Raw genomic sequence first — 25,433 nt, 5'->3', positions numbered from 1 at the left:
GTACTGATGGTGGAACTTTATGGCAATTGAGCTTCATTCTTGGGCTGGGATTGGTCTGCCGGGTTTTGAGGGGTTTGACAACTGAAAGGGAGAGAAAAGCAGTTGGGTTTCCAACACAATGACCTGTACTGAGAGTAGAACCTCATGGTGATCGGGCCTTTTTCCAGGGTTGGGACTGGTCAGTGGGGTTCTGAGGGCCCTTGTGAGAGTCAGAAGTTGGAGTTGGGGTCCTGAGAACAGTTAGCAGGGTGGGGAAGGAAGCTGAGGGAATATAACGGAGTTAGATATCTGTGTGTGTGTGTGTGTGTGCGCATGCGTGCGTGCTGGTTTTATTGTTAAGGTTAATTAATAAGAAAATAAAACCATTGCTATTTTTCCAGTGAGGCTTAGTGGAGGTCAATACCCACGTGAAGTGGAGCAACGGAGTTGCCCTGGTATTCCCAAGGGTAACAGAAGAGAAACACCTCAAGTGGTAGCACCAGGCTGGTGATGCCAGTGTTCGACCTCTCACTTCCACAGTGTGAGGCGTCACAGTTGCTACTGGCTTGGCTTGTGTGAAAATCTTGAATATATCCAAGAACAGTCCTTTGAACCTTGCTGGAAACCCTACGCACGCATCCTGTTGTATCCCTGCTCAAAATCTCTCTCGGCACCAGTGGAATTTAAAATGGCACTGCTGGAAGAGAGTCTGAGAAGGCCAATGGCGGAATGGAAGGAGCTCGTGTCCTTCAGCCAAAGAGACTCCTACCTTCCAAATGCCCCGTAGGTGTTGACTATCCTGAGTGGATTGAAGGAAGTGTTCATGACTTGTCGTGAGCTAAGCAAATTGATCACCACTGGGACGCTGAGGAAGGCAACCAGGAGCCCAAAGGATAGGTTCACCACTTTGCGGATGTAGCAGCCTGTGGAGAAGGCAAGGTGGAAGCCATAAATTGAAAAGAAAAAGGAAAAAAAGAAAGCCACACTGTTGGTCTTGGAAAGGGTGTTTAAGGGCGCAATCCTATGCACGTTTAGAGAGAAAGAAGTCCTACAACTCCTGGCATTCCCCAGCCAGCATGGCTGGCTGGGCAATGCTGGGAGGTGTAGGACATTTTTCTCTCTAAACGTGCATAGGACTGTGCCCCAATTAGCTTGAAAGGTTCTACCGAATTGGGCTGATTAAAATAAAACACTGCAATGCTGAAGCAGAAAGGGTATCCTGGGGATATTTAACCTACTTAGTACTGATATAACAATCTCAAGTTTCTGAAGTGCTTCACATTAGATGAACCTGTGTCTGATTCAAAAAGCCAGTTCTTTCGACTTAAGTTAATTTTCCAATAAGCAATTGAGAGAATGAGAGATTTCTGTCTGAGCTATAGAAAGGTGTGTAAAGAGGTTCTTAAAAATCACAGAAGCATCTTTACTAGGTCAAACCAAAGGTCACAACATAACATGCAAGACAAAGCAAGCTATTGCCCTAGTATAGATTTTGCTTTTGTGTTTTCCCTCATGGCCAACACAGCTGTCTTTGCTTCTGCTATGAAATATCCTGGCTTCCTTCACACATCTCATCCTTCCAGAAGGGAGACTAGGTACTAGGCTTTGTGTTGGTTTGTTCTGCAGCCATTAATTGAGATTAATCCATATTCCTGCTTCATCTGTCTAGGCAAGCTATGGACGTGTTGCTATCATCATCATTATTATACGTATATGGCTGCCTATCGACAAATCTTCTCAGATCAAAAGCAAATAAATACAATATTGAAAATACGAAATGCAATACTTAAAAACAAAACATATAAGCAATAAAAACATAGCACAAAACTCCCCTTCTAGAAGAACAACTTGCAGCTAGATTAAAAAACACACGCATTGAAACAGCGAGAGCCAAAGTGTTGTTTAAAGCACAGGGATGTCTGAAAGGCCTGGAGGAAACAAGTGGTCTTCACCTGGCCCTGAGAAGAGTATGGAGAAGGTGGCAGGAAAGCCTCCTTTCTGGGGAGACTCTTCCACAGCTGGCGTGCCACCACTGAGAAGTCCCTCTCCTTGGCAGCCACCTACCTCACTTCACTTGACAGGGCTACAGGGCCTGCACTGGTCAGTGGAGGCTGGTGGCTCTGATGTCAGTGGGGCGGCAAATCCGTTCCAGGTTTCAGTTAGAAGCAGTAAGAGCTCTAGGGGATCTATCCAAGGATAGCATAATTTTGTAGACATCTGTCATGTCTCCCCTCACCCTCCCTTTTTCCAAGCTAAACAGTCGCAGCTGTTGTAACCTCCCCTCATAGGGGAGATGCTCCAGCCCCTTGGTCATTTTAGTTGCTCTTTTCTGCACTTTTTCCAGCTCTACAATGTCTTTTTTTAGGTGTGGTGACCAGAACTGTACACAGTATTCTGAGTGTGGTCACTCTTGCATCCCATGCAAATATCATCCCACGGGGATCACTGCAATATACTAACCCTCCATCCGTAGCCACACCTGCTGTCACAATGAGAGGTATTTCACTAGCTACGCAATAAGCCTCACTGACCTGCAGGATCTACACGACAAGGATTAACACCTAAAGGAGCCGGAAGCCTGCATGCTTCCAACGGTGATGTGGCGTAAGAGAGCTGCATTTCCTTTCTCTCTCTGCTCTTCCTCTTTCTCCTCCTCCATGTCTCTCTACTGCTTTGTCACCCTCCCTCCTCCAACCTCTCCTGTCTCCTCCCACCCCCCTGTTGAAATTCAGACTGTAAGCTCCTTGGGGCAGAGACTTCTGTGTTGTTCTTGTTGTTGCTTATCATGCTTTGCAAATTGCCACATGCATCGACGGTGCTTCGTGAAAGCAACAACGGGTCTCTGGCAGCAACATGACTCAGCGGAGCAGCGAGTCACGTCCCCTCCTGCCCACCCTTCTCGGTGAGCTAGATTCCTTGCTCAGCCCGATGAGACAACAAACCCTGGCTCAAAAAAAAGTCCCAGCATCACCGGTGTCGGCCAGTGGGCTGTGCCGTATCTTCCCGAAAATCTGCTTCTCTCTCAATAGTCTGGGAAGGGGCTAAAAAGAAGAATGTCTAAAATGCAGCTGGGTTAATAACAAGTCTTAGTACAGAGAAATCACGTCTGGCTTGGGGAGAATTGTGTTTTCTTTCTTTTTCTGAATGTGCCTCCATGATTAAGGCAGCGCTGAAACAAAAATCACATCCAATGCACATCTAAAACACTATCTTGGAAAATGCTGAAATCAGGATATTTCAAGTGACATCAAACTCGGCCGATTCCTCCCATAAACATCCAAAAGGTGTTTAATCTGAAACCGATATATTATGTGACCCCCAAATATTGGTGGTGAGGCACAGGGTTGGCACCAGGTTATGGGGGCGATGAGCAGCATTGTTTGGGTGGCCCCTGGCAAGCCAGCAGCAGCGGGGAAGAAGGGCGGTGGCTCACCTGGCACCCCAAACAGATGTGCCAAGTGAGCTGCTACCATCTTAGTTCCCCCAGAACGGCTTGGGGCCCTACCTTGGTCCCAGAAGCCCCTGTGTCAGTTAAGAGGGTGGCAGCTGCAGCTGTCTCACCCCATGCTTCTTTTCTGAGTTCTGGACTATAAATAAAGGTCCCCTCCCCGCCGATCTGCCTCAGGACTTCCGAGGCGGGCCGGATTTGCTTCAGGCTGATTTGGGGGGGGGGGGAGGAGGACTTGCTTTGGCCTCCAGAGCCAAAGTCGGATTCAGATGGCTGAATCCCGCTTTGCCCCCTGCCACGCTACGCAAGCCCCCAGCTCCTTATCTGGGCCACTGGGATGCATGCTGGCAGCTGTCTTCCTCTTCCAGGGCGTCGCCATTTTTAAAATGATGACTAAAATAGATCCATTTGTGCAGGATCTATTTCCGGAAATACAGGGAGTTGCCATTTTTAAAAGGAAGATGGCCGCTGCCGTGCGTCCCAAGGGCCCAGGTAAGGAGCTGGGGGCGGTGGCACCGCTGGGCTTCTGGATTGCTCCGAAGCGCCACTGAAGGGCTTTGGAGTGACCTGACCCACTTCGTGCCCTGGAACCCAGAAGTGGCCCAAAGCTCCCCATTTCAGCCCATAACTCAGGCTTCAGGCCAAAGCAGTGCACAGCCCTACAGGTTAGGCATGTTTTGAACCAATCCAAAATATTTTTTGAAACACTCAGGATCAGTAGCAGCACTTTAAATCAGGCAGAATTAATATAATGAAACCCACACTTAAAAGCTTTTTATCTATTTGTAACAAAGCCAGATTTGGATAGTATGCTTCTAGGGCACTTACTATGGTTGGAGAGAGATGCACAAGGTATCAAATTAAACAAAGAACATGGGGATTTGCAGAGAAGTAAAGGTATTGCCACTTTACCTACAAAATCAGATAAGTGGACAAAGAAACAGAAGTAAACACAGGCTATCCTATTTGAAACATTTGGAGCTATTGGCTATAAGAGCTCTGGCTGAAATAAGCCGAAATGAGTCTTAAATTCCACTACTGCCTCAGCTGCAGCTGAGGTATTATGGAACGTTTGTGAACATTTCAACTTCTGAAGTTTAGGAAATTGTCAGTGCACAAGGTCTCAGGGCAAATGGGGATGTTTGCAGTAGATGGAAAGGGACACAGCAGAGAGAAGCTATAGGCAAGCATTATCTTGCTCAGCAGAAGTTTCTTGAATTCTCTTCTGACTTGCCATTTCTCCCAAAATCCTTCAAATGATACCTTCCTTTGTTGCTTCCTCCTTTGAAAGTCCTTCATCGTTATTTATTATGTCAACTTTCTCCATGCATGTAAAAGTATTTGACAAGCTGTAGCTTGCTTGAAAGGCTTGGATACAGCTGTAGCTTTGCATACGGTGAATGAAAAGGGAACCAAAGTTATCAAGAAGCAGGGAAATAAGCAAAGCTGACCCTTCTCGTGTCCTGACATTAAAAAAACAACAACATTAAAGGGCAACATGAATAGTTCCTCTCCTATCTCTGCAGGAGAATGACTTTTGTTTAAAGCCTCTCCGATGCCCTGATAAACTGTTTAGTCTGAGAATATTTTGGGAGAAGCATTTGATTCAGAAGTGAGGCCCAGACCCCTGTGTACATCTGTGAAAGTGGGCGGGTATTTCAGAAGGCCTGGATTCGTTCTGTTGCACAGAAACTAAAAGAAAGAGGAATTCGCTTAGCATGGAAATGAACACCCTCTTTGGTCTTGGACATCTCCTGCTGAATATCTTTATTTCCCAGGCCCGTCTGTTGACTGATTGTCTCTAGGGGTCAGGCAGCAGATCCAGCATCTATGCAACTTGGTGGAGGAGGGAGGGTAGCCAAGACAACCCACAGAACGAGACATTGCTACAGTGGTGATGTCCTCTTTTGCTAGGGCCTGGGAATTTTGCATGCCTGAAGCTACAGAATTCTGGAAAGTCTCTGATTTTTGTTTCTGGCTTCTAAAGGATCAAGGTTTTCATCCTCAAGACTGTACAGAAACACCCTGAAAATGATGCCGGCAGATTCTCCCTTATGCAATTGACAAGAATACGCATCTCCATTCGACAGAACCAGTAGCTTTGATCCAAGTAGAATGGCTTACCATATCGCAACGGTGCTACGTTTCCCTCTGCCTCTTTGGCTTGTATCTGCAGGACTTGGGCCTTCACACATCTTGCTTTAGAACTGAAAAGGAACTCCAAGGAGGCATCGTCGAAACACGCAATGCTGGGCACAATGGTTAACCAGTTAAGGAAGCTCAGGTTCCCACTGACGATGAGGAGCACCTGTCAGGAAAGAAGAGGAGTGTGTAAGCTTGCAAGAAGGAGTCTAGTTTGGAGGTGTGAAGGTTTGAGAAAAAACTGGAAAAAATCCAGGAACAGAGAAGCACCCCCCCTAGGGATGGCGAAGAATTTCTCCACGAATCTTGGGGAGGCCGAATGCCAATGCCAATGCATTCGGCCCCCCGAAATTGTTGGTGTTGGTCCCGGCGGGTGTTTGGCGGCGGTTCGTCGGGGGCGGCGGCCGGTCTTCCGACTGGTTGCCGCCACTGCCATTACAAAATAAAGTAAAAAAACAACAACACCCGTGATAGGCTACGTAACGATTTACGTAGCCTATCGCGGCTAGATTTCCAAAGTCAGCCGTGATAGGCTACGTAAATCGTTACGTAGCCTATCACGGGTGACTTTGAAAAAAAAAAAACCATATGCAAATGGCGGCGCCCATGGGCGCCGCCATTTGCGTTCCTTATTTGGTCCCAGTAGTCTACGTAAAGATTTACGTAGACTACAGCGAAAATAAGGGCAACGCTATTTGCGTTACATAGCCTATCACGGCTGACTTTGGAAATCTAGCCATGATAATCTATGTAAATCGTTACGTAGCCTATCACGGGTTCCCCCCCCCCTTTTTAATTTTGCGGCTGGAGAGACGGGGTGCTTCTCCCCGGCTTGAATTTCGGCCGGGCGAGGCAGGGCGCCTCCCCCCCCCGGCCTGAACTTCGGGGGGAGAACCGAAGCACCTCCCCCCCACCGCGAAGCAAGCTGCGGGACCAGGTAAGTGCCTTTCATACATCCCTAACCCCCCCCCGCAAGTTTTCCAAAAATGCCCGGGGAACCCCCCCCAACAACTACAGGATGGTTCCCCCCTATTTTTACCCCCCCATTTTTCTGCCCCTGCCCCTGCCATCGCATCTCTAGTTTAGTTTAGCTTTTTATCATTGTACAGCACCTAGCTCACATACAGTTTATGTGCGTAACAAATAAGAAGTAGGGATGTACGAAAGTCACTTACCTTTTAGCGAAATTGATTCGAGGTGGGGGGGAGGCGCTCCATCCCTCCCCCCGAAATTCTGGCCGGGGGGGAGGCGCTCCATCCCTCCCCACCGAAATTCTGGCGGGGGGGAGGCGCTCCGTCCCTCCCCCCCCCCCCCAAATCCTGGCCGGCTGGCTCCGCAAATGGCGGCGGCCATAGCCGCTGCTGTTTGCGTCCCTGCAGTCAGCCGTGATAGGCTACGTAAATGTTTACGTAGCCTATCACGGCTGATTTAAAAGAAAAAAAAAACTGCGCATACGCAAATGGTGGCGCCCATGGTTTTTTTTCCCTTTTAAATCAGCCATGATAGGCTACGTAAAGATTTACGTAGCCTATCACGGTGTTTTTTAAAAATCTAGCCATGATAGGCTACGTAAATTTTTATGTAGCCTATCACGTTTTTTTTGTTTTGTTTATTTTTTTTACTGGAAATGGCAGCGGCGGCAGCCGGTTGGAAGACTGGCCACCGAACCGCCGCCGGAGCTGCTGCCGCCAGGAAGATTCGCCCAAGGTAAGTCCCGTCCCGGGGGGGGGGGCGGGGGGGCAGACCGTTCCGCCACTGATTTCAGGGGGCCGAATGCGCTGGCATTCGGCCTCCCCGAGATTCGTGGCAAAATTCTCTGACATCCCTAAAGAATGGTAACTGAATCCTTTAAGTTTCGGGATAAGACGTTCCGTAAGAACACGGGCAAAGCATAAAGATCCCCAATTAGCAACAAGTCCTGACAGAGTGGAACTTTGAGAAGGCAGCCACCAACTGCCACCAACTCTGCCCCCAAATCCTGGCCCCGCATTTGCGTCTTCCTCCCCAGCCATCATTTATTTCTGTGTTGGCCAGGCTGCTCCTATTCTGAGGGTTGGATTGGTCAGTTGCCAGCCTCTGATATGGAGACTTCCTTCTTGGCTTTTATCGTGCTAGGATCCCCCAGGATGCTTGCCGTCTTAAAGACGAAGGGTCAGTTCATGTGACCCTTTTGAAAGAAGCAGACAATTGTCATGACCACTGTTGGGAGTCAGCATGGGCTGAGTGGCTTCCGTTGGTCTTGTGAATGGGGCAATGAACATCTCAACTGTCAAATACTATGACATTTCTGAAGGCTTTTTAGGACATGGGAGTTGCAGCCTGGAGATAGATAGATAGATGACAGATAGATAGATATTTCGACAAAATAAAGGGGAAAAAAGAAAAATGTGGCTACATAGATTGGAATATATTAATTTCAGTGCATACATATTAAGTGTGTGTGTGTGTGTGTGTGTGTGTATATAATATATATATATGAATGAAAATACAGATTTCTAAGAACTATACATAAACTTCAACAAAAGTAGACCAAATTTCCAAATAAGTATCCATTTGATGTAAGGTCTTCAATCCATTGCAGTATAGGAGGTCTGCATGTATCCTTCCAATTTTGCAATATTAGTCTTTTAGCTGTCAGAACTGCGCAGAGAACCCATTTGCGCTGACCATGCATTAACTTCCAGGAAGCAGGTAGATAATTTAAAAGAGCACGTGCATCAGTAAATATTAAAAACTTGCAAAATTTATCCAAAATTCATCCATATCTGCAGCTCACTAGCCCAGGCTCCAGCTTCAGGTTTTGTGGCTCCTCATGCAAGATCTGCAGTTTGTGACACCTGCATCTGAGACCTAAAACCCCCAGTGATGATCTCCAGCAAATATCTGGGCTGCTCTGATATAGGTCATTCACGTTGGTAACTTGGCTCTTGGACAACATTTTTTAAAATGTTAAAAACACACGCACGCAACTCATTTCATTAATGTTTCTCAATTAGCCACTTAGTTAGGAAACTGCACGTGTCTTAATTAATTCCAACCCTGCACCTCTACTGTGCTTTGCAACACTGAGGCAATTTTAAGGAAACAATTCCCTGGTTTGCCACTTTGACACAAGATCACTTTACTGCCATATATGTAGTAACTGGGTGGTCCACTCTGTTTTCCTTTTTTTGCTAATGATTCACCTCCCTTTATTACTTGGAAACCAGAAGCACAATCTTATTTCTACCAGCTGACAAAAAAAGAAAAAAAGAAAAACAACAGGATTCTGAAATAATACAAAATCTGGCCTCTGAAGTTTTGACACGAGGGTGGGATTGTGAACCTGACACACTCCCAGGATATGTTCTTCGGCCTGAAGCAGGCGGGTCGTTCAAGGGGACTAGTGAGTTGATGCAGCCGCATTAAGGAAAAGATAAGTCGGACCCACAACGAAACGCTCAAGCATGCAGTGCTGCTGTTCAGGATGCCAGCCACTCCATTCTACAAACCTGGGTTTTCCCCTCAACCTGCTGATACCTTCCTCTTATGAGTGGGTGGATGCCGTTTGGCTACATTCATAACCGCACTCACAGCCTGAGCATGTTCAATAGCAGGAATGATGATCCCAGCCAGAAACACAGCTGGGAAGACCGTCATGACCTCTGCTTGTGATTGGCTACTTGGCTGTCAAAAGGTAATGCTCATAACTGGGTGTCTCAACACGAACACTGCTCACTCCTTCACTCTAGGCATTCCCTGCTCTTGCAGGAGGAAGGGGATTGTGGAAGGGGTGAAGGGGGCTTCTATGCACACAGAAGTCTCTTTCGCCCCTTCTGCAGAATGTGCAGGAGTTGGCAGGCAGGGCTGGTCAGTGAGATCCAACACTTCTCTCCACAAGTTCAGTTATCACATGGAGGGAAAGTGCAAACAGGGCTAAAGGACATAAAGGTTTTTCAGACAAGCAGTAGCCATAGTTTTGAGAAGTGGGGTAATGGAGTCATCGATGCCCAGAGTGGCAACGATGCCTCCGTCAGAAGAGTGAGCAACCTGCTTTACGCTGAAGGCCAGTTCCTTGGGATTAATCTGTTGGGAGCTGCATGCTGGCAGTGGGTGCAGCCAGAGCACAAAGTTGAGGGGCCACCCCTTCTCTCTCTCCCCCTCTTCTTTTCTGCCACAGGTTGCCCATGCCTGTTCCATCATCTCCCTTTTCCTTAAATGACTGTTGTGCATGGCTCCACAAAGCCAGCCTGCTCAGGACCAAGGCAAGAGGCCCCACCTCAGGTGGCCAATTTGGGATGCATCACAAGCGATATGTGATGGAACTTCCGGCTGGGGAGACAGAAACTCAAGGTTCCAGATTTTGAGAGCCAACATAACCTGAAGTTTGGACCTACATCTCTCTTCCCTCTTCACTGAGTCCTTCTCACTGACTTCCCTGAATCCTAAAACAGATTTTAGGGGTAAAAGTACCTGCAAGTATGTGGAGATTGCCTTTACTCATCATCAAATGACTGGAGCCTCTCCCCAAAACAAGACAAGAGTGGCCATGTGTCCTACTTAGGGATGCATGAGGAATTCATTTCAGTTTGTTTTTGATCAGGATTTACCCAGTTCACACCTTCCGGACTGAACACAGACTCGGACACAATCTGCGGTTGAAGCCTGTACAGTTCCGAGCTAGCAATGTGATTCACAGCCCCTCGCAACGTGTTCGACAGCATGTGTACATTTGAAAAACACGCACGAAACAAATGCATGCTTTTGAAAAATGCACACAAATATGCTTTAATCCATGGGAGAAGGATGCGTACATTTTAAAGATGTGCGCAAGCGATGCATACATTTGGAAAAATGCGCACAAAAATACACACTCTTCTTTTCATGCGAGAAGAGAAAAACAATGCTTGCAATCTGATACGGGCTCGAGTCGGAACAAGCTTGGAATTCAGAGAACTTTGGCGAGCTTGAGGTTTGCTGATTCACACATCCCTTGTCCTACTTTATGGACGACAGTCCTCTATTTGAAGGACTGTCTAGTCCAAGCCCAGCTTAGGACTTGTCCATGAGAAGGGAGAGCAAGGATGTTGACACTGTTCCTCAACAGTTAGCAGCTGGACAGAAAACTGAGTGGTCACCAGGTCACAGTGAGTCTTCCCCACTATGGTGGGATGTATTTCAGTTTAAATGATAGTAATTATTTCTAGATTTGCATTTATATATATACATTATCATGTACAAATTTTATGCAAAGCCGTGCTCTCTTCTTTTGTCTATTTTCTTGGTGATGCATTTTTTCTTTGTGGGTGATGGCTAAGTGGGCACCCTACCTGCAACGCACTTACTACTCAGGAGCAGAGCTTCCTTCCAGGACAGATGAGCACGGATCCTGTGGAGCTCTGTACCACAGCTCCTTCTTTTCTTTGAAATTAAGCACAGTCCCTGCCCGACACTCCCTTGGCTGGCAAAACTCAGAGAATGTAACCCCAAAACATCTCCTGAGACTTCTTAGAAACAATTGCTTGAGGTGGTACTTCCCTGTTAAACCTTATGGTGGTGCCCTATAGTTGACCTTGCGCTGCTCACTTTCGTCCCTGTTGTTGCTTCACAGGGAGGGGAGTGGTCCAACAGATCACCGTGTAACTGGCTTCGAATTATGGCAGAGTGAGTGGGAAGCTGACCACAGGGAGGACAACTGAGAACAGCTGTCCCCAACCAGATGCCCTCCAGATGTCTTGGACTGCAACTCCCATCATTCCCAGCCAGCAAAGCCAACTGTTGATGGGCCAATATCACACTGCTCCTATACAAATCTATGGTGTGACCACAGTTAGAATAGGATATTGTAGAGCTGGAAGAAGTGCAGAAAAGGGTAACTCAAATGACCTAGGGGCTGGAGCATTTCCCCTATTACAGAAGGTTACAACAGCTGGGATTGTTTAGCATGGAAAAAAGGTGGGTAAGGGGAGACATGATAGAGGTGTACAGAATTATGCATGGTGTGGAGAATGTGGATAGGGCGACATTTTTCTCCCTCTCTCATAACACTAGCACCCGGCGGGGTCCTCCCATGAATCTGATTGGTAGGAGATTCAGGACAGATAAGGACTTCTTCACACAGCACAGAGTCAAACTATGGAATTCGCTACCACAGGAATTAGTGATGGCCATCAGTTTGGATGGCTTTAAAAGGGGGCTAGACAAATTCCTGGAGGAAAAGGCTATCAATGGCTACTAGTCCTGATGGCTATGTGCTACCTCCAGTACCAGAGGCAGTGAGCCTATGGACACCAGTTGCTGGGGAACATGGGTGGGAGGGTGCTGTTGTGCTCATGCCTTGCTTGCGGGTTCCTGGTTGACAAGTGGTTGGCCTCTGTGTGAACAGAATGCTGGACTAGATGGACCCTGGTCTGATCCAGCAGGGCTCTTCTTATGTTCTTATGGGCACCAGGGGAAGGTGGATCTCGATTTCTCCTCCCACTTCTCCTTAAGGCCCCTTCCCATTTGCCAGGACTGAGTGGAAACAGGATGCAGGGCTGAATCCTGTTCATATTAAGCCTTGACCCCCTGCCCCCCCACAGCAACGCTAGTCCTCCATTACGAAGGATTTCTGTTATTAAGACACAGTATTAATCATGGTAATTGGGTAGGAACTGTAAGGTTATAAAACTACAGAATGTCTAATGAGCAAGGGCCCGAAAGGAGGAGCTGAGGTTTTTTTTTTAATCTAATAATGTCAGTTTTATGGATTATGACTGGAGTTTTATGACGTGTGATATGAAATACCGTGGACTCATGGCTCTCGCTGGATTAATTTAGAAAAAAAGTAGTTTCCCTGCTCCTTAAGCCCCCAAACAATTATTCCTTATGTTTCTCTTCCCCCTGCCCTGGCGAGCAAGCCCCCCACGCCCGAAAAGGGGCAGGTACCCCCAGACATCTTTTACAGGTCCATATGAGGTTTGGTCTAATTGCAGATTGTTACAGGCATACGATAGGTACTAGAAGCTCACGTTCTCTGCCAGACAGTATAGGGTTCCAGCAGGAGCTGCAAAAACTTGCAAACTGTTCAGCACAGAGACTGGAAGGTGACTGTTAGTGTGTGGCCTAAAACGAATCCCATGGGCAGAAAAATGCCCCAGGACTCACACAGCCTAAATGTGTTGCATGCTGTATACAGAACACATTATGTAAAAGCAAGACAAGATTTTAAAGACAGCGGTGCACAGAATCAATACAAACAAAAGCACCCAACATCCATGCTTCCAGCCCCAATAGGTGGTAACTGCGAAGGATGGTGGAAAGTTGAGCTTAAATATGGGATGGAAAACTTTTCCAATATTTTTTTTCCCAATTTCCCCTGGCACGCTGAAACAACACTCAACAGACAGTGCATTGGAGATGAATGAATGACACAAGAGTGGACTGATGTGGATTGGTGTGGTCACTTCTTCAACCCTGGTTTGAGTTCTCCAGGAGCTGAACTAGCTTCCTATCAGGGCATTTCCTCATGGAAGGTTTTCAATAAGAGGTTTTCCCTTCAATCAGCCAACAGGGCAAATGTAAGACCCGGAAAAGGGCTGAATTCACGGTATCTCTTAACAACACTCACAAGTGGCACGCACAGTGGCTCAGAGGTCTATTTTAGTGTCTCATGTGCAAGCGGGCTTCTAGACTCAATTCAAGGCACTAGGTAATCTCTCCTTCCACCACCACCACCACCATCATCACCATCAACCACCATTTTGGACAGTAGGTGAATTTAATCTTTGCTTTGCAGAAATGCTTTGTGCAGAATAATAGCTTTTGCACAGCAGATAAACCTGCTTTGGTGATTTGGGAAGTTTTTGAGTCATTGGAAACACCAGGAGAAGGCAAACCAAAGAGGTTAGGTGGACAGGTGGAGAAGGAGGCATAGGCCAGAAATCGCTGGCAAACTCGTGCAGGGCATGAAGTCAACCTCCCCCTATGGCTTACCCCAGCATCTGCTACTCAGAGGTAGACTTCCACTGGACTTGGCGGTTGCATCTAGCCATGAATAGACCTATCCTCTATGAATTTGTTTAATCCCTTTTTAAATCCACCTAAGCTAATGGCGATCACTATGGACACATCTACGTGGCAACGATTTCATTGTTTGCTTGGTAGGAGCTGCGCAGTATTAGCGCTGCGAATTAACAACTGGGGCGGTAGATGGGAGGGTTAAAGCGGTTTTCCCAAGTTGGGAAAGAAGAGCAGAGAGCGCAGAGCTGGGGAGGAGGGTGAGCGACTAGCATGTAGGACTTGCTTACGAGTAGACATTCATAACAAGCCCTGCATACACATTTCTGTGGTGGGCAGGCGAGCAGGCAGCCACCGCCTCCAGAGCCTGAGCTGGCGCTAGGCGCATGAAGTGTTTCTGAGTACATGTTTATGAAGACCATCTGCCTGGGCCCACCCTTCCTGAGCTTCGCAGCTGCGAATCCACCAGCATCCAGCGTTTCTCAGCTGCGTTCCTTTGTAGCTGCACGTCTCCACACTCAAGCTTGGCTACTTAAAGTTAGAGGCAGCGACATGGCACTGAAGGCAATGACTTACTTCCCGGTAGACATGTTGGCCCCTCTGCTCTCCCCCCGCCCCCGCCCCAGGCTACTTTCCCGTCCACCAATCAGCGCGGCTTCCACCAGCCTGCTTCTTCATGCCCCTGTAACTGCGGAGCTGCGGAGGAGGAACGGGGAGGCGCAAAAAGGCCTCACGTAGTGACGCCATCACTAATGATGCTGTGATAGCAACCCGAGGAAGGGACAGACAGCTCACCCCCCAGCAGTGAACCCGAAGCAAGTGACAACATTGCAGCAAATGGACTCTGAGAAGATCCGGATTTTTCCGTGGAAGCCACGATTGGGCTGCGAAGCAGGGACTGCATCATCTGTCATAAAGATCTCTCCTTCAAAGCGGCACCGTGGCAAATGGCTCACATAGATCGGGCCTATATCTTGCGGCCGTTAAGTTAACTACACATTGTATGAAATATTGTCTAAACAGTTAATTATTTTTCCCAGTTGATCCTGGTCCTAGTGTTACATAGGGATGGACAAATCTGTCAATTTTGATTTCTCTCAATTTTACCTCTTCCCAACCTTAAATTCGTTTTGTCCCATTGCTGCATCTGCTTGAAAAGATTTCTTGAAAAGCCTGCATGAACATTCATACACATTTTTGTGTGTGCTTCTCCTAATGTGCACATTTTGGAATGCAATTTTGCCAAAATATAATTTTTTTGCAAGCAATTTCCTATCATGCAATGCTTTTTGCAAACAACACTCCCAAACATAATGCATTTTCATAAGTTATTTTCATGCAGATACACAGTTTTGGGCACACTTTTCCCCAAGAGATGCATTTTTGCACATATTCTTTTCACTGGAAAACTGCATTGCAAAATTCGGAGAAGTGTGTATACCAATGGATAACTGCACTTTGGTTTGGGTACTGGTTTGGGAAGCATGATTTTGGCAGGTTCCTATTAAAATGTGAACCAAACAAATATCTCCCCCATCCCTAGCATTATGAAAAATCTCTCTCCTCGCCTCTTCTCCTTTAGCAGTGCCATAGAATATTCCCGGGGGGGTCTTTTCCCCCAGATACCTTTACAAACACATATATCATTGACTTTTCACCACCACCACCACCACCACAATAATGGAAATACACCTTGGAACATATTTGTTCTCCGGTGCTGTGTCTGGGAGTCATACTGCTGTATTAAGGCAGGGTCCTAGAGCTGGCCTGAAGAGAGCAATGGCTTTTTAGGTGTTGGGCAAGTGGCTCTGTGGGGACCAGATACAAAAAGTTCCTTGAGGCGACAGAAAGGGCTGTTGGAAAAATATAACACGTCGACTTCCCCGTTGCACATGGAACAGCAAAGGAGTTTCAAGAAGTAATTTAAGCCCGTGACAGGTTGCAGAAAGGAGTGGGCAGCAGGGGCACCCTCCTGAACTTTTACGAGCACATACTATATATATTATCTTACCAAGTGCAGTGAACCCTGTTGCTGTACTGCCAAGTCAGTTCCAGGAATTTATATACAGTTTTTAAGAAGGGAGGGAGGAGGGACAGAAATCTCTCCCCTTTAAAAAAACAAGAAGTTAAGGGAATTTATTGCCCTGTCAAAAGCATGGCTCTTACCCCAAACTCAGCACTTGGGTATCAAGTTTCCATCTTTGGCTGTGTTTACCGACACCCGCCTGCCTCCCTCTTCGCCCACCTCCATGCCAAAATATCTTCACATACTTCTGATGGAGCAGCACCAAAGTGTCAAAATGTAAAGAGAGTCGATCCATAAAAAGCGGATGGGAGCCCTGTGAATTAGAGGCTGTGAGAGAATTTCAGATGTCCCCGTGTGAAGGTTCTCAGCAGATTTTGTGACTGAGGGGAAGCTTGCCCCTACATGGGGAAGGCCGGCTCTAGTTTCTCGGAAGGGATCACCTTCTCCCATTTGGAATGAGCAATGTAAACTGGACCAAGATCAAATGGTGGAAAATGGGAGTGCTATGATCTTCCTAGGAAACCTGATTATACTGGTGGGGGGGGGGTTACATAGTGTTTTTGGGTGGTTAAGATACTTCACATTCGTTATCTTTTTGTAAGGTCTACAATAACCATGTATGGTATGTATGGTATACCCCAATATCGGGGTGGAGGGGCTGAGAGGTTGTGGCTTGCTCAAGGGCGCAAAGTGACCTCAGGCCGGAGGCAATATCTGAATGGGGAATGTCCAGGTTTGTAGCTCAGCCTTGTAATGGCCTTCCCCATCCCTTGCACCTGCTCTGAAATATTTCATTTTTTGACTGCAGGAATCAAGCTTGCAAAAGTCAGGTTTGGGTGTCTGTATATGTAAAAGGCAGTTCCCACCACTCTTCTCACGCATGCACGTGACTAGGGAAAAATGCAGGATGGGCCCTGCGGATGAAGATGCGGGGCCATGCAAATAGGGAAAGCGGAACTCACAGCCAGTCAGGCTCCGAAGGGCAGGAAGCAAATTTAGTTCCAATGTTAACCAGCTCTCCTGGCAATAGACAAGCCCCTCCCTCCATATATATCCCACCCCTCACAATGACTGGGATTGGGCTAGATGGAAGATCCACGGTGCCCATGTGTCAGAAGTGCCCTAGCTGCCTCTTGCAGTCCACACCAATAGCCAACTCAGGACACAGACGAGGATTCTTTCTGAGACTTTATTCCTTTATGACTCTTTCAGATACTAATCACTAGCGACTAAGCAAGGAACAGCACTGGGGAAAGATAGCAGAGTAGCCCTAGCTCCAGGTAAGGAAGTTGGTCCCCGTTTGAAGGAGAACCACGGGAAGACCCTGAACTTATGGGCTAGGGAGAGATTCTCCCTCTTTCCCTTGGGTCCTCGGGACGTGACCGTTGTTTGAGCGCCAAATGAGCGGAGCGCCTCCTTTCTGTGCCCTCCATCTGTCGTCGCTCCCTGCGTCTGTGCCGAGCGTCCAGCAAGCCCTCCTCCAGCGCTCTCTCACTGCCAGGGTCACTATCTCTCCCAGGAATGCTGGCAGGAGGAATCTCTGCTAGCTGCTGTGCTTGTGAGAGATGAGCGAGCTCCTCTCCCATGGATTGCTGTTCCTCCTCAGAATCAGAACTGCTCTGGGGCTCTATGGGCTCAGTTTCCACCCTGACACCATGCAAGCAGGCCAAGGGACATCAGTGCGATAAATGTTAAATTTGAATTGCCCCAACTATACCAATGCTCTTTTGTCTTCAAAAGGTATTGGTAAATATAGTAATCTCATCTTCTGTTGTGAATAGTTCTTTCAAACATTTATGTCACATGTCGAAAGCAGTGGTGGCTGGTGACTCCGGTTCTGGAGGGGCGGTGATTCCATTCTGGGTTTTAGTTGCCACCAGCCAAACCTCTGACGGTGCTATCCAAGGTGCTGAACCTTATCCCCCAAGTGGGTTCAGCACCTTGGATAACACCTTTAGAGGTTTGGCTGGTTGTAACTAAAATCCACAATAGAAACACAGCCCCTCTGGAATGGAGTCACCAGCTGCCACTGGTTTAAAGGTACCAGAGATGTTTTTAAATAGGGTAAGCAGTATAGAAATCTAGATGATGATGATGTGGCTTTTGGGATGGTGGTGGTAGAAGGGGAAGACCCCAATTTTGGGGGAACATTGGAAATCTTTTTGAAGATTTTTATTTGGTGATACCAAGAATTTCCTTGTTTTGGTGTAATCTTTTCCCCCCTCCCCCTCTCCCTTCTTTAATTATAAGGACATCCTTTCATGCCTGGCCAGCCACACCGCATATTTCTGGAAAATTCAAAACCTTTCCCCAGATTGGCATTGGTTGATGCTCACTTCTTAAGTGAAGTCTTGTGGCAATCCTCTGAAAAACAATGTTTTGCTATGTGGGACAGCTCTGGGCTTTAGCTGGCCCTCAGATGAACTATAGATCTGTCAGTCTAATTTTTTTAGGATGTAAAATAAAGGTGATTTATACATAAAGAGTACAAAGCAAGTTTCTCAGACAACATTAAAGTTGGCATCTGAGAAGTTCTTTTACAGCCTGATCGTACATGTTTACTCAGAAATAAGTGAAACTTACTTTCAGGTTAAGTGTGTGTAGCACTGCACTTAGTATTTGTTCTCCTGCAAATGTCGGCAAAACTGTGACCATATCTGGGCCAAAGGTTGGGGAAGCAATTTTACTCGGGTGGAACTAAAGCGGATTCTTGATTAGCTTTTAATCAAAGACAGGATAGAATATGGAAAAACTGGAAGACTTGGAGGTCATCCCAACCCATGAATGGTTCTTATCCAAGTTCTTTGGTATTGCCAGTTACAGAGCAAGCCACCATCTGAGCAATTGGGATTCATATTCCAGTCCAGAAATGGAGTTTTATTTATAGAGTTGCCACCAAAGTTTCACCCAAAGCAAGCCTCACAACAAATTTGGGGAATTCTCCTGAGGAGAAATATACAAGGGCATCTGAGGGAAATTGAACAAACTTTGACTGGATGAACTAAACGTCGCACATCCTTATTGTGACACTCATTTCACTTCAGATACTCACGAGATTCTGTGCAAAGCATTCTTTTTTTGCACACCCATAGTGATTTAGATTCAAGCTCATGACTTCATTGGCCTTTTAAAGTTTGTCCTTTATATCTACATGTAGGGGAGAGAGTTAAAGAAATAATATAATACATGGACAATACATGGCTGGAAAAGAGAAACAATTCATCTGATCCACCACTTCTGCAGCTACTTATTCAAATGTGATTTCAAATAACTCCAAGCTCTTAGCAACATGGGCAGGGCAACATTTAACTTGGACTGGCTGTGCAGTGCCTTGATAAGCCAAGGTTATGTCATTTTCAAAATCTGGGATGACCTGCTTTCCCCCATTGGAACAGTCCTTTCCCCCAATTTCCCACTAATACATTACAGAATTCACAATTCAAATTTATACATTAATCAATGAGGCCTTTGCAAGATTGGCTAAAAGGAAAAAAAAAAAAAAACGCTTGGCAGGGTTGCATATATCCTGTGATTAAAAAACATCCCCCTCCAACTCACCAAAGAGTAAATTACAGAAAATTAAGCAAATCTGCAAACGTTTTCTTGTTTGGCATAAGGCTTATTCTGCTCCCGCTAGTCATGGGAAAACAGTCAAGGGGAGAGGCCATTGCTCAATGGCAGAGAACCTGCTTTGCAAGCAGATGGTCCCGGGTTCAAACCCTGGCATCTCCAGTTAAAAGGATCAAGTGGACAGTTTTGGGAAAGCCCTTTCTGCCTAAGACTCTGGAAAAACTCTGCCAATGGACCACATGTTTGATCTAAGGCAGTTTCCTATGATTCAAAATACTGGGGACACAGCTCAACGGTAGAGCAAATTCTTGGCCATCAGAAGGTCCCAGATTTAATCCTTGACTTCTCCAGTTTAAAAAAACTCAGGTAGCAGGTGCTGGGAAATACCTTTGTTTCACCTCAGACCCTGAAGAGCAGCTGCCAATCAGAGGACATGTTACTTGTCTAGATGGACCAATGGCCTGCCTTAAGGTAAAGCAAATTCCTATGTTTAGAAATACGCAGAATGTAGAAGCTACATTCCTGGTCCATAGTAGGTCTTGTGGAACTTCTCTGTTAGAAATGGCATCTCATCAAATTAGAGACACTGCTAAACCCAACAGTGGGAATGTCAGTGTTCTTGTCTTTGTTTTAAAATTAATAGCTGGCACAGGCCACCCTGAGTGCTGTGGGTACTACAGCATGAGGATAGGGGAGGTCTAGCCGCCTCCGCTCCTGCCATGGTCCTGAGGAAAATCATGCAACCCCCACCTATAAGCCCTAGAAAGGAAGCTCCCGTTGGTAACTGGTTCATATACAATGGGCAGGTACAAATACGTTTAATCAGTGCATTCATCTGACACATAAGAATCGTTTGCAACATGTTCTTTTTAAACAAGACATCCAATGACATCCAGGTGTGGCAGATTCGGGAGACATCAAGGGAAAACATCCTCTGCTGGAAGACCTTGGCTCTCTGCTCTCCCCTCAGATTCTTCATATTAAGTACATGGGACACACATTGTTTTGTGCGGTTTCCATACAATTGTGCAGCACAAATTGCTTTGACAGCTAAAAGGAACTCTGGAGAATTCTGCAAAACCAATATATTTATGCAGAAGTGCCAAAGGGACAGGAGGCGAGGCCAAGGTGGCCCACGTTCAACTGGGCCCCTTTGGAGCAATATTGCACTGATTTGAGGGCAGGAAACAAGCCAGGAGGCGTCCGTGTTCCTCTTGCAATTGAAACAGCTCTTTGGGACAGTTGGAAAAGAGCTACAGAATGGACAGAACCCTCAGATTTGAGTGATGTCCAGGTGTCGAAGACACTAAACATATATCCCGTAGTGACTCCTGTCATGTCTTGAGACTGGGTTTGCTTCTCTGTCTTGTGTTCTCACAAGACATCACCTGTGGGTGTGATGTGTCTACAGCGGGGTGGGGAACCTCAGGCCTGGGGTCTCAATCTGCACCCCTGGGCTTCCTGGGATTCCCCACCCCTTTCCCCCCAGCCACCAATTGTTTGGTGGTTTGTTTGCGTTTGTGCATTTTACTAGGCTGAAAAACCTTTCCCAAGGTTTAGTTACTGGCATTAAACTACAATATGCTGGTATTCATTTGAATTTCTGGCCCCATCTCTTCTACCTTTGGCCACACCCACCACTGGAATGTGGCCTCCAGGAGTCCTCCAAAATTGAATTTGGCCCTTGGGATGGAAGAGGTTCCCCATCCCCAGTCTACAGAATTCCAGGGTTAGAAGAAACCCAGGGGTTCATCAAGTCGAACCTGCCTATCTGTAAGGCAGCAGTGACCACACCCATGTATGCACACTCCCATCAACTCACTGAATTCAAGAGCAATGAAAGCTATATAAGCAGAGAGCATGGATAAGCACAATGCACCAACAAAGGTGTCTACAGAAAAATTCCAGAGGATTCCATTAAGTGAACCATGGTATATGCTAAAGGCAATGTTTCCTACAGAGGACGGTATCTGCCTGACCTAGGGGAATATTCTTTCTCCATCCAAAATGTGGTCATATAATCATAGTGTTGGAGGGGACCTTTAAAGCCATCTAGTCCTGGGGTGGGCAGAAAGTGATCTCCAGATCATAGAATAGTAGGTGTCAGTAGCGCCCTATCTGCCTCTTGCAGTCCCCTCCAATAGCCACTCAGGACAAAGACGACGAGGATTCTTTCCGAGGCTTTATTCCTTTATGACTCTTTCAGATACTAATCACTAGCAACTAAGCAAGGAACAGCACTGGGGAAAGACAGCAGAGTAGCCTAAACTCCAGGTAAGGCAGTTGGTCCCCGTTTGAAGGGGAACCACAGGAAGACCCTGAACTTATGGGCTATGGAGAGATCCCCCCTCTTTCCCTTGGGTCCTCGGGATGTGGCCGTTGTTTGAGTGCCAAACGAGCGGAGCACCTCCTTTCGGCGCCCTCCATCTGTCACCGCTCCCTGCGTCTGCGCTAAGCGTCCAGCAAGCCCCCCTCCAGTGCTGTCTCACTGCCAGGGTCACTATCTCTCCCAGGAATGCTGGCAGGAGGAATCTCTGCTAGCTGCTGTGCTTGTGAGAGATGAGCCAGCTCCTCTCCCACGGGTTGCTGTTCCTCCTCAGAATCAGAACTGCTCTGGGGCTCTATGGGCTCAGTTTCCACCCTGACAGTAGGGTTGGAAGGGGCCTACAAGGCCATCGAGTCCAACCCCCTGCTTAATGCTTTTGAGATGTTTTGGACTTCAGCTCCTTGCATTTCTGACAACTGGCCATGTTGGCTGGGACTTCTGGGAGCTGAAATACAAAACATTGTTCCTTCTACCCACCCCTGCATCTAGTCCAACTCCCTGTTTGATGCAGGAAATCCAGAGTAAGCCCAACAGATGGCTGTGCCTCCTCTGTTTGACGACCTCCATGGAGGGAGAACCAAACATTTCCTAGATAACTGTTCCATTGACAAACTGCTCTTACCATTAAGAAGCTTCTTCTAATGTTCATCAGCTAGTCCTTGAGGGCAAAGCACAATCAACTGAGCATTTCTCAAGGGAAATTTGACAGGGGTCTGCTCTCACCTTACCAAACATCCTCTAACAAGCCTTCCTGTGGCTCTTCTCCCTTGTCTTTGGTTTCCTTTGTGACGGAATCTGGCTGGGCTGCTTCCTCCTCCTCCTCCTTTAGCATTGTCACCTCCATGCCTCGCATCTGCTGGAATCCATACAGACGTCCCAAAAGGATCTGGTTGGCCACCGTGGGAACTGAATGCTGGACTAGACAGGTCTTTAGTGCAATGCAGCACAGCTCCTCTTACGGTCTGGCACTCTCTTCCGTTCCTTTCCCCTCTCCTCATCTGCTTCCACCATTGCTGCAATCACACTGGCTGCCTCACTGGGACACAGGAAGCTGCCTTATACACAGTCAGGCCACCCATCCATCTGGTTCAGTGCTCCGTACACTGACCGACTGGCAAAGGCTGTCCCAAGCAGGGCCTTTCGCCTCACCCGAGATCTGAGCTTTTCTACGGAAGATGCCAGGGACTGATCCTGGGACTTTCCACACACAAAGCAGGTGTTTTGTGTGTGCTCCACCACTGAGCTGTTTGGAGCACCATTGTGTGCTCCACCATTGAGCTGTTTGGAGCACCATTGTGTGCTCCACCATTGAGCTGTTTGGAGCAGCATTGTGTGCTCCACCATTGAGCTGTTTGGAGCACCATTGTGTGCTCCACCACTGAGCTGTTTGGAGCACCATTGTGTGCTCCACCATTGAGCTACAGACCTTCAGTCCTGCGGAAGACTGTCAGGATTCCTACTCATGTCATGTCATGTCTGTAAAATGGTGGCCTGTTATGGAACTGCGACTGTAAACCAACGTCAGGGGAAAAGGAATGTTGTCGCGCTGTGGACACACTGTCGGCTCTCCCTCGACACTGGGGTCTGTCTGTCGCACACCAGTGAACCAAATGCTGTCCTGTTATTCTTGCCTCTCCATCTTCACTTCAGCTGCAAGGTGCTTTGTTTCTCTGTTGGAAGAAGAGAACCAGTTCTGGGAGCAGCCAGCAGGCAGGGCAGTGAGCAGGGAGGGGCGTACTGGCGCTGGGTTTGCTGGCTTCTAGAGACCGACGATCATGTGACAAGGGCGCGGTCTGTGCACGGACAGCGCTACAAGTTCCCTTGTTATATTCTGTCTGTCTTCAGCCTCCAGCATCGCTTTGGCAAGAGGAATGGAGGATCAAGAAACCTTGCTACCTCCTTCTCTTGCAGTTAATGCCACCAGGCTTTTTCACACTATGCTTAGCAGCTACTCATCACTCTCTGGGACTGGAGGGCACAACATTTTGTAGCTGGGAGGGATGGAGTATGACACAACACAACATTTCTAAGATCCATTTAAGATAAGCCCTGAAATGGTCTTGCCCTGTTGTTGGCTTCCGTGCTTGCCTTGAGTCCCCAAAATGTTTCCACGCCACCCTCCTTTTTCTTGGAAAAGAGAAAACAGGCCATCTGCATGTGGGATAGCAACTTGTCCAGTTGAACCAGCTTATCCTTAGTTCTCAAACTCCAAAACATGTGCATTTTGGAAAGCAGCCAGCTCACAGGGTGCGTAAAACCATGCACTCCAAAGAATGTCCAACCTCTTTTGGTTCCAGGACCAGATCTGTAATAATCAAGCCTTCCACAAGTCACAGCCGCAGGGTGCCTTGGTAAGGCATAGATTTCCAGCACAGGGCTGAGATCCAGAGCTCTGTGTGGCTTTGAACCGGGACAGAGAATGCAGTCAAGTCACAGTGCCTCCAGACTGACATCCTTATGCTCACCATGCCAGCATCAATCTGGCTTTTGAGATTCACAGACTCCAGCCCCCCACCAAAGTAAAAAAACACAAACCCTTTGTGTTTTTCACAATGCAAGGAATTGCATCGTGAAAAACTCTGAAAAAGCTCTTTAGCTCTGATTCCAGTGGTTGGGACTTCAGCTTTTCCTGGGCAAATCAGGTAAGGAACACTGTGCTGGATTGGGCCAAGGTTGATCTAGTTCATCATGCTGTTTCCAACAGCGGCCAACCCAATCCCTCTGGGAAACTGCCCAACAAGACATAAGTGATGACCGCAGCAACTGGTATTCAGAAGATGGCCTCTGAAAATGGCAATCTGATTGAGCTGTCGTGGCTAATAAACTTCTGTCCTCTAGTACCGCTCCACAGATCCTTGCCCCATTCCAGTCTCTGTACAAAAGCCTTCTACAGGGCCAAACATAACTTTTTACTAAGAAGAGCCATGCTGGATCAGACCAGAGGCTTATCTTGTAAAGCATTCTGTTTCCACAGTGGCAAATCAGATGCCTATGGAAGCCAACAAGCAGTAGGACAGCAGCACCCTCTCACTCGTATTGTCTGAGTGTGCCCAGCGTCCTCACCATAGGACAAGATCATAGAGATATAGATTCAGTGACTTAGCTTCATTCAAAGGCAAAACAGGTGACACAGATCTCACTTCCGAAGTCACATCACTTAATCTGAGAAGTTACACATCAGTTAATTTGGGAGATAACTTAAGTTCAGGAGCATTCCAGAAGCAAATACACAGTCATAGTCAGAGATCTAACTCCGAGAACACCATTAGGAGTTCAATGCGCTCAGAGATCCATGCTCAGAATACAAGATTCAAAACCAGGCTATGGTTCACAATTCAAGGGGAGTCACAGGCAGTGCTCCAGGCAAAAATAGAGACAAATCTCAAAAGTGAGATCTCCATGCTCAGGAGCCCAAGCTGACTTGGGTTAGGAATAGTTGCAGCTAGGCCCCTTTGACAGGATTGCTACTTGGCTAGGGTCCCGGCTGAATTAAGTGCGGAGGTTCAAGAATAAACTAGGCCAAAGAGCCCTAGGCGATGACAACAGCCCCAAATGCAGGGTTTCCATGCACATATCTTCCCTAGCAAATGGCCTACAGAGTCATGCTGCCTCCGATACTGGAGGGAATATATAGCCATGAGAAGAAGCCATTGATAGCCTTATCTTCAAAGAATTTGTCTACTCCCCCTTTAAATCTGTCCAAGTTGGTGGCCATCACTACATTGTGTGACAGCAAATTCCATAGTTCAACTGTGTGTTTAGGAACGTATAGTCCAGGTAACTCAGAAGTTATCTGCAAGTGTACTTTAGCATGGTGCCAACTTTTCCTGATTTTTTTCTAACTTCTCCTGGTTTTCCTTACTGTTGTTTGTTTTGCATTTCTGCCACCTCCCCTTGCCCCCAGCCACATTGCCCTCCCAAGCCAGCACGAACAAATAAAAGGAGAGAAGACATGCGATGGGATC

At 47.1% G+C, this 25,433-nt stretch overlaps 1 protein-coding gene across 13 annotated transcripts in view; it reads right to left on the bottom strand.

Moving 5' to 3' along the window:
• LOC146336770 (lipase maturation factor 1-like) overlaps positions 1-25,433 on the bottom strand; it is a 294,331-nt gene that overhangs the window by 39,106 nt on the left and 229,792 nt on the right. For 12 of the 13 annotated variants that reach the window (XR_014785603.1, XR_014785601.1, XR_014785602.1 and 9 more), the window contains 2 exons: positions 5,552-5,735; positions 749-902 (listed from right to left, as the gene is read on the bottom strand). Coding sequence is in view for 9 of the 13 variants with exons in the window: in XM_084818933.1 (XP_084675059.1) it covers positions 749-902; positions 5,552-5,735 (338 nt within the window). In the remaining 4 variants the exon portion in view is untranslated. Of the gene's footprint in view, positions 1-748; positions 903-5,551; positions 5,736-18,624; positions 18,720-25,433 lie in introns of all 13 variants that reach the window. The other variant, XM_084818940.1, reaches the window with a different exon arrangement.

This window comes from Heloderma suspectum, chromosome 12 (assembly GCF_057233095.1).
Source record: "Heloderma suspectum isolate Gila_16-S chromosome 12, 16-S_ref, whole genome shotgun sequence".
Classification (NCBI taxonomy): domain Eukaryota; kingdom Metazoa; phylum Chordata; class Lepidosauria; order Squamata; family Helodermatidae; genus Heloderma; species Heloderma suspectum.
This window is presented reverse-complemented; position numbering and strand designations above follow the sequence as displayed.